General features: G+C 41.9%; 1 protein-coding gene across 4 annotated transcripts in view; it reads left to right on the forward strand.

Moving 5' to 3' along the window:
• The window catches only part of katnip (katanin interacting protein), a 27,473-nt gene extending 13,624 nt beyond the window's left edge, over nt 1-13,849 (forward strand). For all 4 annotated transcript variants that reach the window (XM_077219321.1, XM_077219322.1, XM_077219323.1 and 1 more), the window contains 13 exons: nt 1-173; nt 1,172-1,380; nt 2,065-2,146; nt 6,311-6,488; nt 6,590-6,755; nt 7,651-7,844; nt 7,923-7,987; nt 8,245-8,355; nt 9,958-10,097; nt 10,581-10,682; nt 11,024-11,184; nt 13,020-13,105; nt 13,274-13,849. The exon at nt 1-173 is cut by the window's left edge and continues 541 nt beyond it. In XM_077219321.1, coding sequence (XP_077075436.1) covers nt 1-173; nt 1,172-1,380; nt 2,065-2,146; nt 6,311-6,488; nt 6,590-6,755; nt 7,651-7,844; nt 7,923-7,987; nt 8,245-8,355; nt 9,958-10,097; nt 10,581-10,682; nt 11,024-11,184; nt 13,020-13,105; nt 13,274-13,332 — 1,726 coding nt within the window. In that variant the 3' untranslated portion in view covers nt 13,333-13,849. The remainder of the gene's footprint in view (nt 174-1,171; nt 1,381-2,064; nt 2,147-6,310; nt 6,489-6,589; nt 6,756-7,650; nt 7,845-7,922; nt 7,988-8,244; nt 8,356-9,957; nt 10,098-10,580; nt 10,683-11,023; nt 11,185-13,019; nt 13,106-13,273) is intronic.

The following is a 13,849-nucleotide window of genomic DNA, read 5'->3' on the forward strand; positions in this document are numbered from 1 at the left end:
TGTGATCTTCGTGGATCTGGGTGTTAGATGTTGCCTGGCAATGATCCGTGTTTGGAATTACAACAAGTCCAGGATACACTCGTTCAGAGGAGCGAGAGAAATGGAAATGAGTCTTGATGGACGTTGCATCTTCCAAGGGGAGATCGCCAAAGCTTCTGGAACACTCTCAGGAGGTATGGACAAAAAGATAATCGAAAGCAAAATGCTTGCTGATTAATTGCATTCCTGTAGCTCAAACAGTAGATTTGGCACTGGGAACACAAGGCCATGGGTTCGATTCCTAGGGAATCCATGTACTGGTAAAATTAATACCTTAAATGCATTGTAAATCGCTTTAGATAAGAGCATCTGCAAATTTATAAAAGTCAGGTGTTACAATAGATGTCAATGCAAAAATGCGACAATATGTATGGTGTATGGTTCACCCAATATTTAGATTTAGCATCAAATATGGTAAACTGAGGAGTTCAGACATTTGATTTTTTATGATTACTAAAGTCCCCCTGTGGTGAATATCAAGTTTTTAAAGTCGTTTATATGTCTATGTGGTGTTTTTAATATGCTTTAGGACAAATCTTCTGCAAATTCACCTGTCAACACAGTTGCTCAGTATTTTCCCCTTAAAACTGCAGTAAACCAAAGACACGGTTTGAATCTGCCCGTTTCCGTCACAAACATGGAACCGATCGATCCTGTCTACATGCGGGGCAGGGCTTTTCCTTTCATTACTTCCAGGGATGCTGATTTTTAGAAGGCTGTCTGACTCTGAGATGGTGAACGGGAACATGGTTTGTGTAATATTAACAACAAATTATTAGCTGTTTGATAACATGGTCAAGCCAAAGGCTAATTAAATAAATTACTGCTATATATCTGACATTGTAGAGAGCATAACATAAAACATAAAATGCATTACCATTCTGATACCTCGAACTGTAGACGAGCCTGTATAATTCACTCTTCCTCTTCTTCTGAATCAGTTTCTGGTATATCTGGTATAATTAAAGCAATATTTCCACTACCCAGAAGGATATATATAATTACATAAATTACATATAAATCATCGTGAAAGTATCGTATCGTGAGATCAGTATCATATTGTGACATGAGTTTATTGTTGCACCCCTAATAAACGTAAACATGAACTTCATCATGGTTTTGTTTTCTGCAGCCCTGGATCAGTTCGGAGATACTATCCTGTTCACCACTGATGATGACATCCTGGAGGCCATGGCCCGGTTTGATGACACGTTTAGGGGTGAGCTTGAGATGGATGGGCCGAGCGTGGAGGAAGAGGAGCTGCAGCGCCCGCGTACGGCTGACGGGGAAGGAGAGGAGAGACCCTTCACACAGGCCGGCTTCAGGATCGAAGAGACGGCGGTGATGATGCTTAAAAATCAGCTTTGATCACAGGAATAAATTACATTTCAAAATATATTCTTATAGAAAACACTTATTATGAATTGTAATAATGTTTAGTGTATTTTTGATCAAATAAATGCAGCCTCGGTGAGCAGAAGAGACTTCTTTCAAAACATTAAAAATCTTTCCAACCCAAACTTTTGAAAAATGGAGTTTGCAGAAACATATATTGAGAACAAACTGTAAAATGGCTTGTTTATAAAATATGATAATTGAATCACAACCACATGTGCTCATTAAATTATAACCACCCAAATTTACATATCTACACTTACTCGGAAACTCTTTACACTATAATTTTACTGTAAAAAAAAATCAGTAATAATTTTAGATCCTAAGAGGTTAGCGTGCAGTGTCGTATAATTTTTGTGAAAAATCCATCAAAATCACAATGAAGAATAACTGAGGTTATTTACAAATAGAAGTTTGAAAGGTACAGGAGCAAAAACTACCGTATCCTAAGTGTCATGGAAAGGAATGGCTTTGGACATGAAGATGCAATTGTTTGAGTTGCATGAAACCAAATACATGACATTATGAATGGAGGAAAGAAAATGTAGTTTGCAAATAAAATAAATACTATTATAAATGCAGGATAAATATGTAAATGGCACCTTTTAAATTTCAATTGTTTTGCTTCAGATGGATCTGGATGCATCTGGACCGTCAGCTGAACCGTGTGCTGATGCTGCAGAGGAGACAAGTGGACTTTACACTGGCAGCAGTGAGTATCAGTCAATCACAGTACAAAAGCACAAATCTCACACACAATGCCTGAGAAAAAATCTTCAAAAACTTTATTCAGAGGCCATAAAAATACAAAAGTGCTCATTGCAAAAGACAAAACATTTTTGATATCACATCATCATCAGTGTCTACACACACACACACACACACACATATATAAACACACACTAATTTAAAGAAAAAAATACAATATTCATATAAATATATACTTCAAAGTACACATAGAAACATTAAAAGTCCCCTCACACTTATAAAAGTACAACTGCTATATATATATATATATATATATATATATATATACCAAGTACAGAATGGTGACAGCTGGAGAGACAGCGGACAGCCCGGAGAGACGGCATCGGGGCAGTGAGGGGTAGCATCCCAAGCTGCACCTTCTGAGAAGAAGGAACCCACAAAAGCTACGAATCGACCTACAGGAGATATACCCCTAGGGATTCCCGAGAGGGGGGGCGGAAGAGAATCCCACAGGACGGATCAAAGGATGACGACACATGGCAATGAAAATACGACAACGATAATGGAATGCATATGTGGCAAGATATGCAAGAACCGACATGGCCTGCGGATCCACCAGGCCAAGATGAAGTGTTTGCAGAAGGGGTAAAGTCACAGCGCACAGGAACTACGCCTGGTGAGACGCAGGAGGAGCCAGGCCCGGAGTCACCCCACAGTGCCCGGAGCCTCCAGGTGATGCAATCACCTGATGCACACAGGACATCAGAACATCGTCGGCCCCAAGCTAGCAAGGAGAAGGAGTGGCGCCAGTTTGATCTAGATGCAGATACCATCTTGGAGGCAACTGCCAAAGGGAGAGCTGATCGACGCCTCAAAACGATGACTACAATCATTATCAGCTTAGCTGCAGAGAGATTTGGACTTGTGGAGAAGCGAGCAACGAAGCCCCCCTATACCATGAACAACAGAGCAAGTAAGATCAATCAGCTCAGGCAGGAGCTGAAGAACTTGAGGCAGCAGTTCAAGGCTGCAAGCGAAGAGGACAGGGGACCGCTTGCGGAGCTACGCAGCATAATCCGCAAAAAGCTGATGACCCTGAGGAGAGCTGAGTGGCATAGGAGGAGGAGGAAGGAGAGGTCCAGGAGGAGAGCTGCCTTTCTAGTGAACCCATTTGGATTTACGAAACAGCTGCTAGGACAGAAGCGCAGCGGCCAATTCACCTGCTCTAAAGCTGAGGTTGACCTCCACCTCAAGCAATCCTACAGTGATGAGTACAGAGAGCAAGACCTAGGCCCCTGCAGGTTCCTGATTAATCCACCTGCACCGGCTATGGACTTTGACAGGAAAGAGCCAGGCTGGAAGGAGATCCAGGAGGTGGTCAGAAGGGCAAGGGCAAACTCCGCTCCAGGGCCCAGTGGAGTACCGTATAAGGTTTATAAAAACTGTCCAAGACTACTCCACAGACTCTGGAAGATCCTGAAGGTGATTTGGAGGAGGGGAAAGGTAGTAGACCAGTGGAGACAGGCAGAGGGTGTTTGGATCCCGAAGGAGGAGAAGTCTCAGAAGATCGAGCAGTTCCGGACCATCTCACTGCTGAGCGTTGAAGGAAAGATTTTCTTCAGCCTCATTTCCAGGCGACTGACAGACTACCTCCTGAAGAATTCCTACATCGATACAGCAGTCCAGAAGGGAGGAATCCCAGAGGTACCTGGATGTCTGGAGCATACAGGGGTGGTCACTCAGCTTATCAGGGAAGCCAGGGAGAACAAGGGGGACCTGGCTGTGCTGTGGCTGGACCTCGCAAATGCCTATGGATCCATACCCCATAAACTGGTCGAAGAGGCACTGAACCGGCATCATATCCCGAAGAAGTTCAGAGACCTCATCCTGGACTACTATACCAACTTCCATGTGAGAGTCTCCTCCGGAACAACAACTTCAGACTGGCACAAGCTTGAGAAGGGAATCATCACTGGCTGTACAATCTCAGTCATCCTTTTTGCACTCGCCATGAACATGCTGGTGAAATCTGCGGAGATGCAGTGTAGGGGGCCCCTCTCGAAGTCTGGAGTTAGACAGCCACCCATCCGAGCCTTCATGGATGACCTGACAGTGACCACAACATCTGTCCCAGGCTGCGTGAAGAGCCTGGGGAAGGTGTTCAATTGTAGCCTGAGAGACGCAGCTTCCACAAAAGCGACCAACCAAGACCTGGAGACCTGGCTGGCCGCGGTGGACAAGTCTGGCCTTCCTGGCAAGTTCAAGGCCTGGATTTACCAGCACGGCATCCTCCCTAGGATCCTCTGGCCCCTCCTGGTATATGAAGTCCCCATTTCAACGGTGGAAGGCTTTGAGATGAGGATTAGCAGGTTTCTGCGCAGGTGGTTGGGACTGCCTCGAAGCCTGAGCAGCATCGCACTATATGGGCAGAACAACAAGCTGAAGCTTCCCATGAGCAGCCTGAGCGAGGAGTTCATGGTGATACGGTCCAGGGAGGTCCTACAGTATCGGGATTCCAGTGATCCAAAGGTTGCCCAGGCTGGGATTGAGGTCAGGACAGGGCGGAAGTGGAGGGCTGCCGTGGCAGTGGACGACGCAGAGTCAAGGCTACGGCAAAGGGTGTTGGTGGGTGCAGTGGCACATGGGAGAGCTGGCCTGGGAAGCAGAAGAACTCCTCGTTACGACAAGGCAGAAGGGAAAGAGAGGAGGTCCCTGATCCTGGAGGAAGTGCGTGCAGGAGTTGAGGAGAAGCGAGCTTGCCAGATGGCTGGGATGCGTCAACAGGGCGCCTGGACAAGATGGGAGCGAACAGTGGAGCGCAAAGTCACATGGACTGAGCTTTGGAAGGCTGAACCCCACAGGATAAAATTCCTGATCCAGGCGGTCTATGACGTGTTGCCAAGTCCATCCAACCTCTTCTCCTGGGGAAAAGTGGAGACACCAGCATGCCCCCTCTGCCAGAGGAGAGGAACGTTGGAACACATCCTGAGCTGCTGTCCAAAAGCCCTGGGTGAAGGGCGTTACCGCTGGCGGCATGACCAGGTCCTAAAAGCCGTAGCGGATTCTATCTGCAGTGGAATTAGCCACAGCAAGAGCCTTCGCCCAGTGAAGACCACAGCCTTTGTCAGAGCTGGGGAGAAGTCAACACCAGCTGCCCGGGGCACCTCCTCTGGCCTGTTGGCAACAGCGCGCGACTGGGAGCTGGCAGTTGATCTGGGTAAGCAGCTGAAGTTTCCTGAAGCAGTTGCCATAACAACATTAAGGCCTGACATTATACTCACCTCAGAGGCCTCCAAGCAGGTAATCCTCTTAGAGTTAACAGTGCCTTGGGAGGACCGTATGGAGGAGGCCAATGAAAGAAAAAGGGCAAAGTACTCCCAGCTTGTGGAGGGTTGCCGGAGCAATGGGTGGCGGGCAATATGCCAACCTGTCGAAGTGGGATGTCGAGGGTTTGTGGGCCATTCCCTCTGCAGGGCCTACAAAATGCTTGGCATCACAGGGGCGAGTCAGCGAAGGGCCATCAAGTTGGCCACTGATGCTGCAGAAGTAGCATCAAGGTGGCTGTGGATCAGGAGAGGAGAGGCATGGCGTGTAGGGTAGTAGCGCTACCTGGACATAAGCTGGGACTTGATCACCCCGGCTGGGTCGCCTAGGGGAGGGGGTCTGATTGTTGAAAGACCCGAAACCCCCCGTGATCCCAGGTTACATCACCGATGATATGTCCAGGTGCACCAGACGGTGTATCAAAAACCTATATATATATATATATATATATATATATAATATATGGTAATTAGAAAACACAAGATCAGAAACATGATTACAAGTAGCATTATTAGAAGAATTAACATTCAAAAGCTCTCAAATTATAAAAAGTTGCTCAAAATATCACATAATAAACCACAAAAATCCGTAGATGACTAAAGATATGTAGGTTCTTACAGAATTATTCCTGTAGCTTAACTGACCACGGTTTTCATAATTTTTCCAATAATGTTTGAAGTATATTTTTCATTATCCAGCTGGTGATATTAACTGTGCCGTGTTTATTTTCTGCATTTATTTCATTTATTTTTCGTAAAGCTGCTTTGGAATTGTGTGTATTGTGAAAACGCTGTACAAATAAATGTGAATTGAGTAGAATTCTTTAACTCTGATGTGTTTGTAGTTCTGCAGATTAATCTGATGTCGTCGTGGGGTGATCCGCACTATGTGGGATTGACAGGTTTAGAGGTCGTTGGTAAGGGCGGAAAGAGTATCTCTCTTGATGTCTCTAAGGTAACAGCATCACCATGTGACCTCAATGACCTCCCAGAGTACAGCAATGACCTTCGAACTCTGGACAAGTCAGTGAATCCAGACTTTCTCTTTCAGAGACGTTCTGTGTATTATAATTCAAATGGAAAGTGTTTGTGGGTGGTTAAATCCTGTTTTCTTCCTCTCTCAGGTTGTTTGATGGGATGAATATCACGTCAGATGATAAACACATGTGGCTGATTCCCTTCACATCTGGCTCTGATCACACACTCACCGTGAAGTTCGATCAGCCGCAGACGATCACCGGATTCAGAATATGGAACTACAACAAATCTCCTGAAGACTCTTACAGAGGGGTGAGAATAAAATCTGCCCGTTTTTATACAACAAAGTTTTGGTACATTGTGCTGAAATTGATTTTTCAATTCAAGATTGTTTCAACAGCTGTGTTATCTAGTGTTTGTAAAGTATCCCTATTATGCTATTTTAAAGGTTCCTAATTTTGTTTTGGATTCTCCTACAATAGGTTTACATGCATCAAAGGTTAAAAAACCACAAATCTTCGCATAATATACATTGCATAATCAGCTCGTTTCTCCTTTTCTCACAGTATCTGAAACGGTTCTAACAACGATTCAGTTTCTCTAAACTCCTCCTTTCCGAGAGCCTACTTTGCTCTGATTGGTCAGATGGCCCAGTCTGTTGTGATTGGTCTACCGCTTACAGGGTGCATTAGCATATCTGAAGTTCAGTTCTCCCTTAGCACTTCATACAAAGTAAGACGAACCGTAACGATGGTGTCTGTTTTACTGCATCAATTTGAGTCTAAATCTTTGGAAGTGCACCTAAGTGGATTTGCTTTGGCGGCAGAAAACAGCGTGTTCTCGGCATGTCGACAACACGAATCAAACTCTTCCAGTCTCAGATACTACTACAGTGTTTGAGGGCGGGGTAAAGGAGACTTTCACAGGCAGCCAATTAAGACCATTGGCTAGCATTATGCAAATTAGTTACAAATCTATGTTGGTTCGAGCAGGAAGTAAGACTAGAATCACTGACGACTCGTTTCAGGCAGCTCAGAAATGTTTTCTCTTTTGAGACACAATAATCCATTTATTCTGCATTGTGAACTTTGAAACTTTTTAGAACTTCACTGATAGCTAAATTACACTACATAAAAAGTTAATATCTGGAAAAGCATAATAGGGGCACTTTAAGCACACACATCATGTGCTCATGTGTGTCCTGCAGGTGAAGCTTGTCCACGTGTTCTTGGACGGAGCGTGTATTTCTCCTCTCGAGGGGTTTCTCATTCGCAAAGGTCCGGGGAATTGCCACTTCGACTTCGCACAGGAGGTTCTGTTCATAGACTACCTTCAGTCCAACACGAGCACTGCCGCCCTCACTGCCACCAGCAAAAACACTGATGACACGCATGCTCACTGGTACAGCTTCGGATATAATCACACACGTCTTTACTTAAAAAATGTTAGATAATAAGACAAGACAATGTGTGCTTTCAGGGGTGGGACCCGGAGAGATGAGTTGGCCAGTATGGATTATGAGGCTCCATTGAGGCCGTGTGGATGTATCCTCACTTTTGCTCACTTTATGGTTCATTAAAAATATCAGTTCCTCACATTACATTTGTCCTGATGGCACATTCTTTAAAAAGAAGTGTTACAAGCAAAGTTAACACTAGTAACAGTATTAGTCATAAATTATTATACATAAAATATTATTTGTCATTACAAAAGGTATTTTCCATTTTTCCATTGATCCATGCATTTGGATAGTTTGTGTGTGTGTATGTGATGAGTTTTTCCTTGACTGAATGTGTGTCAGTTATCTTCCAGTTGCAGTTGTTGACAACGTGGGGCGACCCGTACTACATCGGCCTTAATGGACTGGAGTTCTATGACCAGAACAACCAGAAGATACCGCTCAGTGACAACAGTATCCTTATTAGCATGTACACGCGCACACACACACACACACACACACACACACACACACACACACACACACACACACACACACACACACACACACACACACACACACACACACACACACACACACACACAATGACACAGAGGACATTATATATGTGTAATGGTTTTTATACTGGACAATCTGTATATTCTATCCCCCTACACTAAATCTACCAATCACAGAAATTTACATTTACATTTATGCATTTGGTAGACGCTTTTATCCAAAGTGACTTACATTGCATTTCAAGGTACACATTTACATTCTTATCAATTCTTGCTTTCCCTGGGAATCGAACCCATAACATTGGCGTTGCAAGCACCAACGCTCTACTGTTTGAGCTACAGGAAAGAAATGTTTCTGCATTTTTACATTTTTAATAAAAAATTGTTTAGTCTGTTCTTTTATGCCATTTTAATTATGTGGACTCAGGAAATGTCCTCGTAAACCACATTTTTGTTGTAATACCAGTCTAATATCCATGTCATTATATAAATTTGTGTCCTCATAAATCATATAAACTTGCACACACACCCACTTTTCTTTTGTAGAGCTTCTTTACTGTTGAGTTGAATGAGTTTGTTTCATAACTGATGAACTTTGCAACATTGTCACTATTATTTAGGGTGACCATACGTCCTCTTTTTAACAGACATGTCCTCTTTTTGGACCTAAAAAAATGCATGCGACCAAAATTCAGCTTTTGCTTTCTACAGTCGCCGTTTTTGCATTGCTTAAGGTCCCACCTTCTCGCACGTCAACATTGGTCAGTCGTTCATGTGCGTAATGCAAACATTGGTCAAACTGCATCTCAGTCATTACCCTTAGCATCACGAGAGCACAAGAGAGACACAGAGCAGCGCTTGCTTATCAACAGTGGCACATGGCTCCTGAACAGCGTAAAAGGAAGATGCCCAAATGCAAATTCACAAATGATTTACAGAGACAATTCCCGTGTTTTAGTTTCGGTCGGGATCCGTGTAAAGCAGAATGCATGACCTGTAAAGCTAGAGAACATCAGGATTTAAATTATTTTTTTACTGAAATAGTGTAGTAGATGTTTTATTTTACTTTAACCTATGGCCATGAAAAGAAACAGCGTCATGTGTCATTGTTAAACAGTGTCAGTGTCTAACCCCAACTTTGTTCTTTTAAAAAAATATATATTATTATATTGTTGCGGGCCAAAACGTTGAATGGAAAGGATGTATTACTTTATGTATTAAAGTACCATGACATAGTTGCAAGGTTGTGAATGCATTTGTCAATTATTTTTTGATGCATTCACCCCACAACCCCCCCCCCCCCCTCTTTTCTGAAAACTAAAATATGGTCACCCTATATTATTGAATTGAATTGAATCCACACTGAAAATGAGCTGTTATGACATTGAACTTGTTTCATAATTGATGAATTTTGCAACATTGACAGTTATTTTCATTTTAAGCTGCTTTGAAACAATGTATTGTGTAAAGCGTTATATGAACGAAACTTGACACTACTTAGGATTTAGACACTTAACAGCTTATGTTACGTAATTTTCTTGAACAGTTTGTCACGCAGACATTGCTGCGTTCCCTGACAGCGTGAATGTGTTAGATAACGTGTGTGGTGACGTCCGCACACCTGATAAACTGATAGATGGGATCAATAACACACATGATGGGCGACACATGTGGCTCACACCAGTGCTGCCTGGACTGGTGAGGACAAACTGTGTGAATCTGAGATCATACACTCTTAGAAAAAAAGGTTTCAATGGGATTCTATATAGAACTCAAGGGTTCTTGACTCAATATAAAGAACCCATTATGCCAAAAGGTTCTATATGAGCAAAAATGTCTTAAACGATTGCATAATACTTTAATGTTTAACAGGTTATTTCAATTTTTTCTAGTGATCAAGTATGTTGACCAGTTGTTCAATTCATAAAAATTAATCAAAATAAATAAATACATAAAACAAAATTAAATAATTATACATAAAATTATCCCATAATTTTAACCCCGAAAAGGTTGTAAAGGCTATATAGAACCTTTTCTTCTAAGAGTGTATCCTTACAAAACATCCCATAATCATCTGAAGGTTTCTGTGAATGCTGTGATTTATGTAAAATGTGCTCATGAAGTTGTCAAAAAGTGTGCCTTCTTGTTACGTGCTACTCTCTCATTTATGCGTCTCTTCAGGTGAACCGTGTTTATGTCATCTTTGACCAGCCAATGACTATTTCTATGATTAAATTATGGAACTATTCCAAAACACCTCAACGAGGAGTCAAGGAATTTGGGGTAAACACACACACACACACACATACACAACTCTAAAATTGTATGTATGTGGCACCTCAAGAAACATTTCTGATTATTATTAATGTTGAAAACAGTTGTGCTGCTTCATAATTTTGTGGAAACAGTGATCTTTTTTTTCAGGATTTTTTAGGAAGTTCTTAAATGTCTTATATCTGTTACTTTCAATCAATTTAATTGGTCCTTGCTGAATCAAAATATAAATGATCTGTGTGAGAACAGACTTTTACACAGAAATATGTGTGTATGCTTATTCATTCTGCTTCTGATATGCTTTGTCTGTTTTGACCTGAGCTCAGTGTTATGTGTGTTTGTTGTTTTAGCTCCTAGTCGATGACCTGTTGGTCTATAATGGGATTTTAGAGTGTGTGAAAAACGTTTCTCGGGGAATTCTGCCGACCCTGGATCCCATCGTTCCTTACCACACCATACTGTTCTCCGACAACACGCTAATCCCACACCGAGAGAAGAGCACAGTCACCAGGTACAAACACAACACTCAATACTTTTGTGATGCTTTTTTGTTTGTAACGATCTGAGGTCACGTTAAAGGGATAGTTCACCCAAAAATGAAAATTCTGTCAGTATTTACTCTCCCTCATGTTGTTCCAACCCCGTAAGACCTTTGTTCATCTTCGGAACACGAATTAAGATATTTTTGATGAAATCTGAGAGCTGGATCACTCCTCCATACTAGTCCATAGGCTTCTTCAGGGATTGAAACTTGTTCCCCGAAAAGTCATTAAAGACATCGTTAAAATAGTCCAAGTGACTACAGTGGCTCAATCTTAAGTTTATCAAACGACGAGAATACTTTTTGTGCGCAAAAACAAACAAAAATAACGACTTTATTTCAACTATTCATGTCCTTCTCTGTGGGCCTCGAGACAGTTCACTAGTGTAATAGCGTAAGCTTCTGTTGTTGTACGTCAGACGAATCACACACATGACCAGCGTCGGCCAATAGTGAGCCTACGTGTGACGTAGCTCTACGCTATTAGACTAAGCTAACTGACTCGAGGCCAACAGAGAAGGAAATGAATAGTTGAAATAAAGTCGTTATTTTTGTTTGTTTTTGCGCACAAAAAGTATTCTCGTCATTTGATAAACTTGAGATTGAGCCACTGTAGTCACTTGGACTATTTTAACGATGTCTTTAATGACTTTTCGGGGAACAAGTTTCAATCCCTTAGAAGCCTATGGAGGAGTGATCCAGCTCTCAGATTTCATAAAAAATATCTTAATTCGTGTTCCGAAGATGAACGAAGGTCTTACGGGCTTGGAACAACATGAGGGAGAGTAATTACTGACAGAATTTTCATTTTTGGGTGAACTATCCCTTTAATAAAGACAAGCTGTTCAGTTATTTTTAGTGAAATTAACACCTGGGGTGTTTGATTCATCAATGTTTAGATGCTTGTGTGTGTATGTGTGTGTGTGTGTAAACTGTATGAGACTCTGTGATCACTCTTATCTTCATTCATCTGGTCAACAGTTCACTTTCAGGCTGCATTTTTGTCCCATGATGCATTTTGTGTTCATGTAAACAAGTGGCTCGCTGCACCCGAAATCACATACTGTAATAATATCTGGTACATATTGTAGGATTTTGTGCTGTCCCAGGCGTGGAGATTTCTGTGGTCGTAACTCCTAAACGCTGGTCCTACATCATACAGCGAGAGAGGTTCAAAGACGGCCGTTGTCACAGTCTTGTGACCAAAGACAGCCTGCGATAATTTACTGACAGGGTCATAAATTCAGCATGATCATCTCACAGTGTGTTTGCTGCTACGACCTAAATCTACTGACTAGCCAATCAAAATGCAACATGAAATGGCGCTTAAACTTAAAACTACTTATACCTCAAGCTTCTGCCTACTCGTTTAATACTATGAACACTCAGCTCTCATACTGTTTTTCACCTACTATAGACCTTATTCACAGCAGCGCCATCTTTGATTTTTAATAGGAATGAAAGCAAGGCTTTGAGAGACAGACATGGATCTATTAAGTGGGCTGTACTGTTATTTAATGTGTTTTTGGATTGTTACGCTCATGAAACACTGAAAAAATATCTTTCCAAGAAATTTCAGGTGACAAAAAACTCCTGACAATATTAACCTGTGGAAAGTTGTAAGTAATCTAGGAGCTTTATACAGCGGATGCCATTGGAAACACGGCAAGTCTATCCCTCACAGCCTCACTCTCATACCTGTCATGGCGCTGCTCTAAATAAGCTCTATATAGTGCAGAAGTAGGCATATTAGGACACAGCGCCCATGTCACTCAAACTCATTGATGGAATGTCATTTATTATAGCAACCCTGTGGAGGACCAGGATGTGAAATTGACCAACGAGAATCAGATCATTCACCAGCACAAGAAGAAACAGACAGCGGACCCAGGTGCACAAACTCATCACCGCACGCATGTTTATTTAGCTTGCCGAGGACATGCATGCACTTCCGGTGTTTTAGATTAAGCAATGATTAACTCTTAAGCCTACCATAAAAAAAACATTCACTAAAATGTGTTTTAGTCTCAGCCTGAATCATGAATGTGTTTAATTTCAGCTCTGCGGCCCAAAACCTGCATGACGGACACACGGAAACACGGAAAGCAGCGATACTGAGAGCAAGACCACACGGCTCATGAAAGCAGGTTTCATTTCTCTTTTTCCCTCTGGGAATATTTGGAAAACTCAGTGACCTCAACACAGAAACACACACTCGAACTGTATGATAAAGCTGTATATTTGTTTTTGCTATGATGTTGTTGTATTATACCTGACAGTCATACATTTGAAGTCTTCTTAAAGTAAGTGTCCTTTCAACCATGTCTTGTGATTTTGGATTGAAGTTAATGCGTAATTTTCACCAGTTCATTTCTTTTCATGTGTCACACTTAGGATAAAATTAATTAATAGACTGTATATCCTACAGCCATATTTGAAATATTTCAACAGTCTAATTGTGTAGAAATTTCGTAATATATCAGCAACATGAAGAACTTACAATATTTCAGATTTACACAATTTTTAAGCCTTTCACAGTTCATTCAAAACACTTTTACAACTATTATGCAAATGCTGCCAGTTTACCTCAAATTAAAGCCACTGTAAATATGATTAAATATCACCTATAACTTTA

Source organism: Siphateles boraxobius, unplaced genomic scaffold (genome assembly GCF_051911475.1).
Source record: "Siphateles boraxobius isolate OS27281-9 unplaced genomic scaffold, OSU_SipBor_1 12, whole genome shotgun sequence".
Classification (NCBI taxonomy): domain Eukaryota; kingdom Metazoa; phylum Chordata; class Actinopteri; order Cypriniformes; family Leuciscidae; genus Siphateles; species Siphateles boraxobius.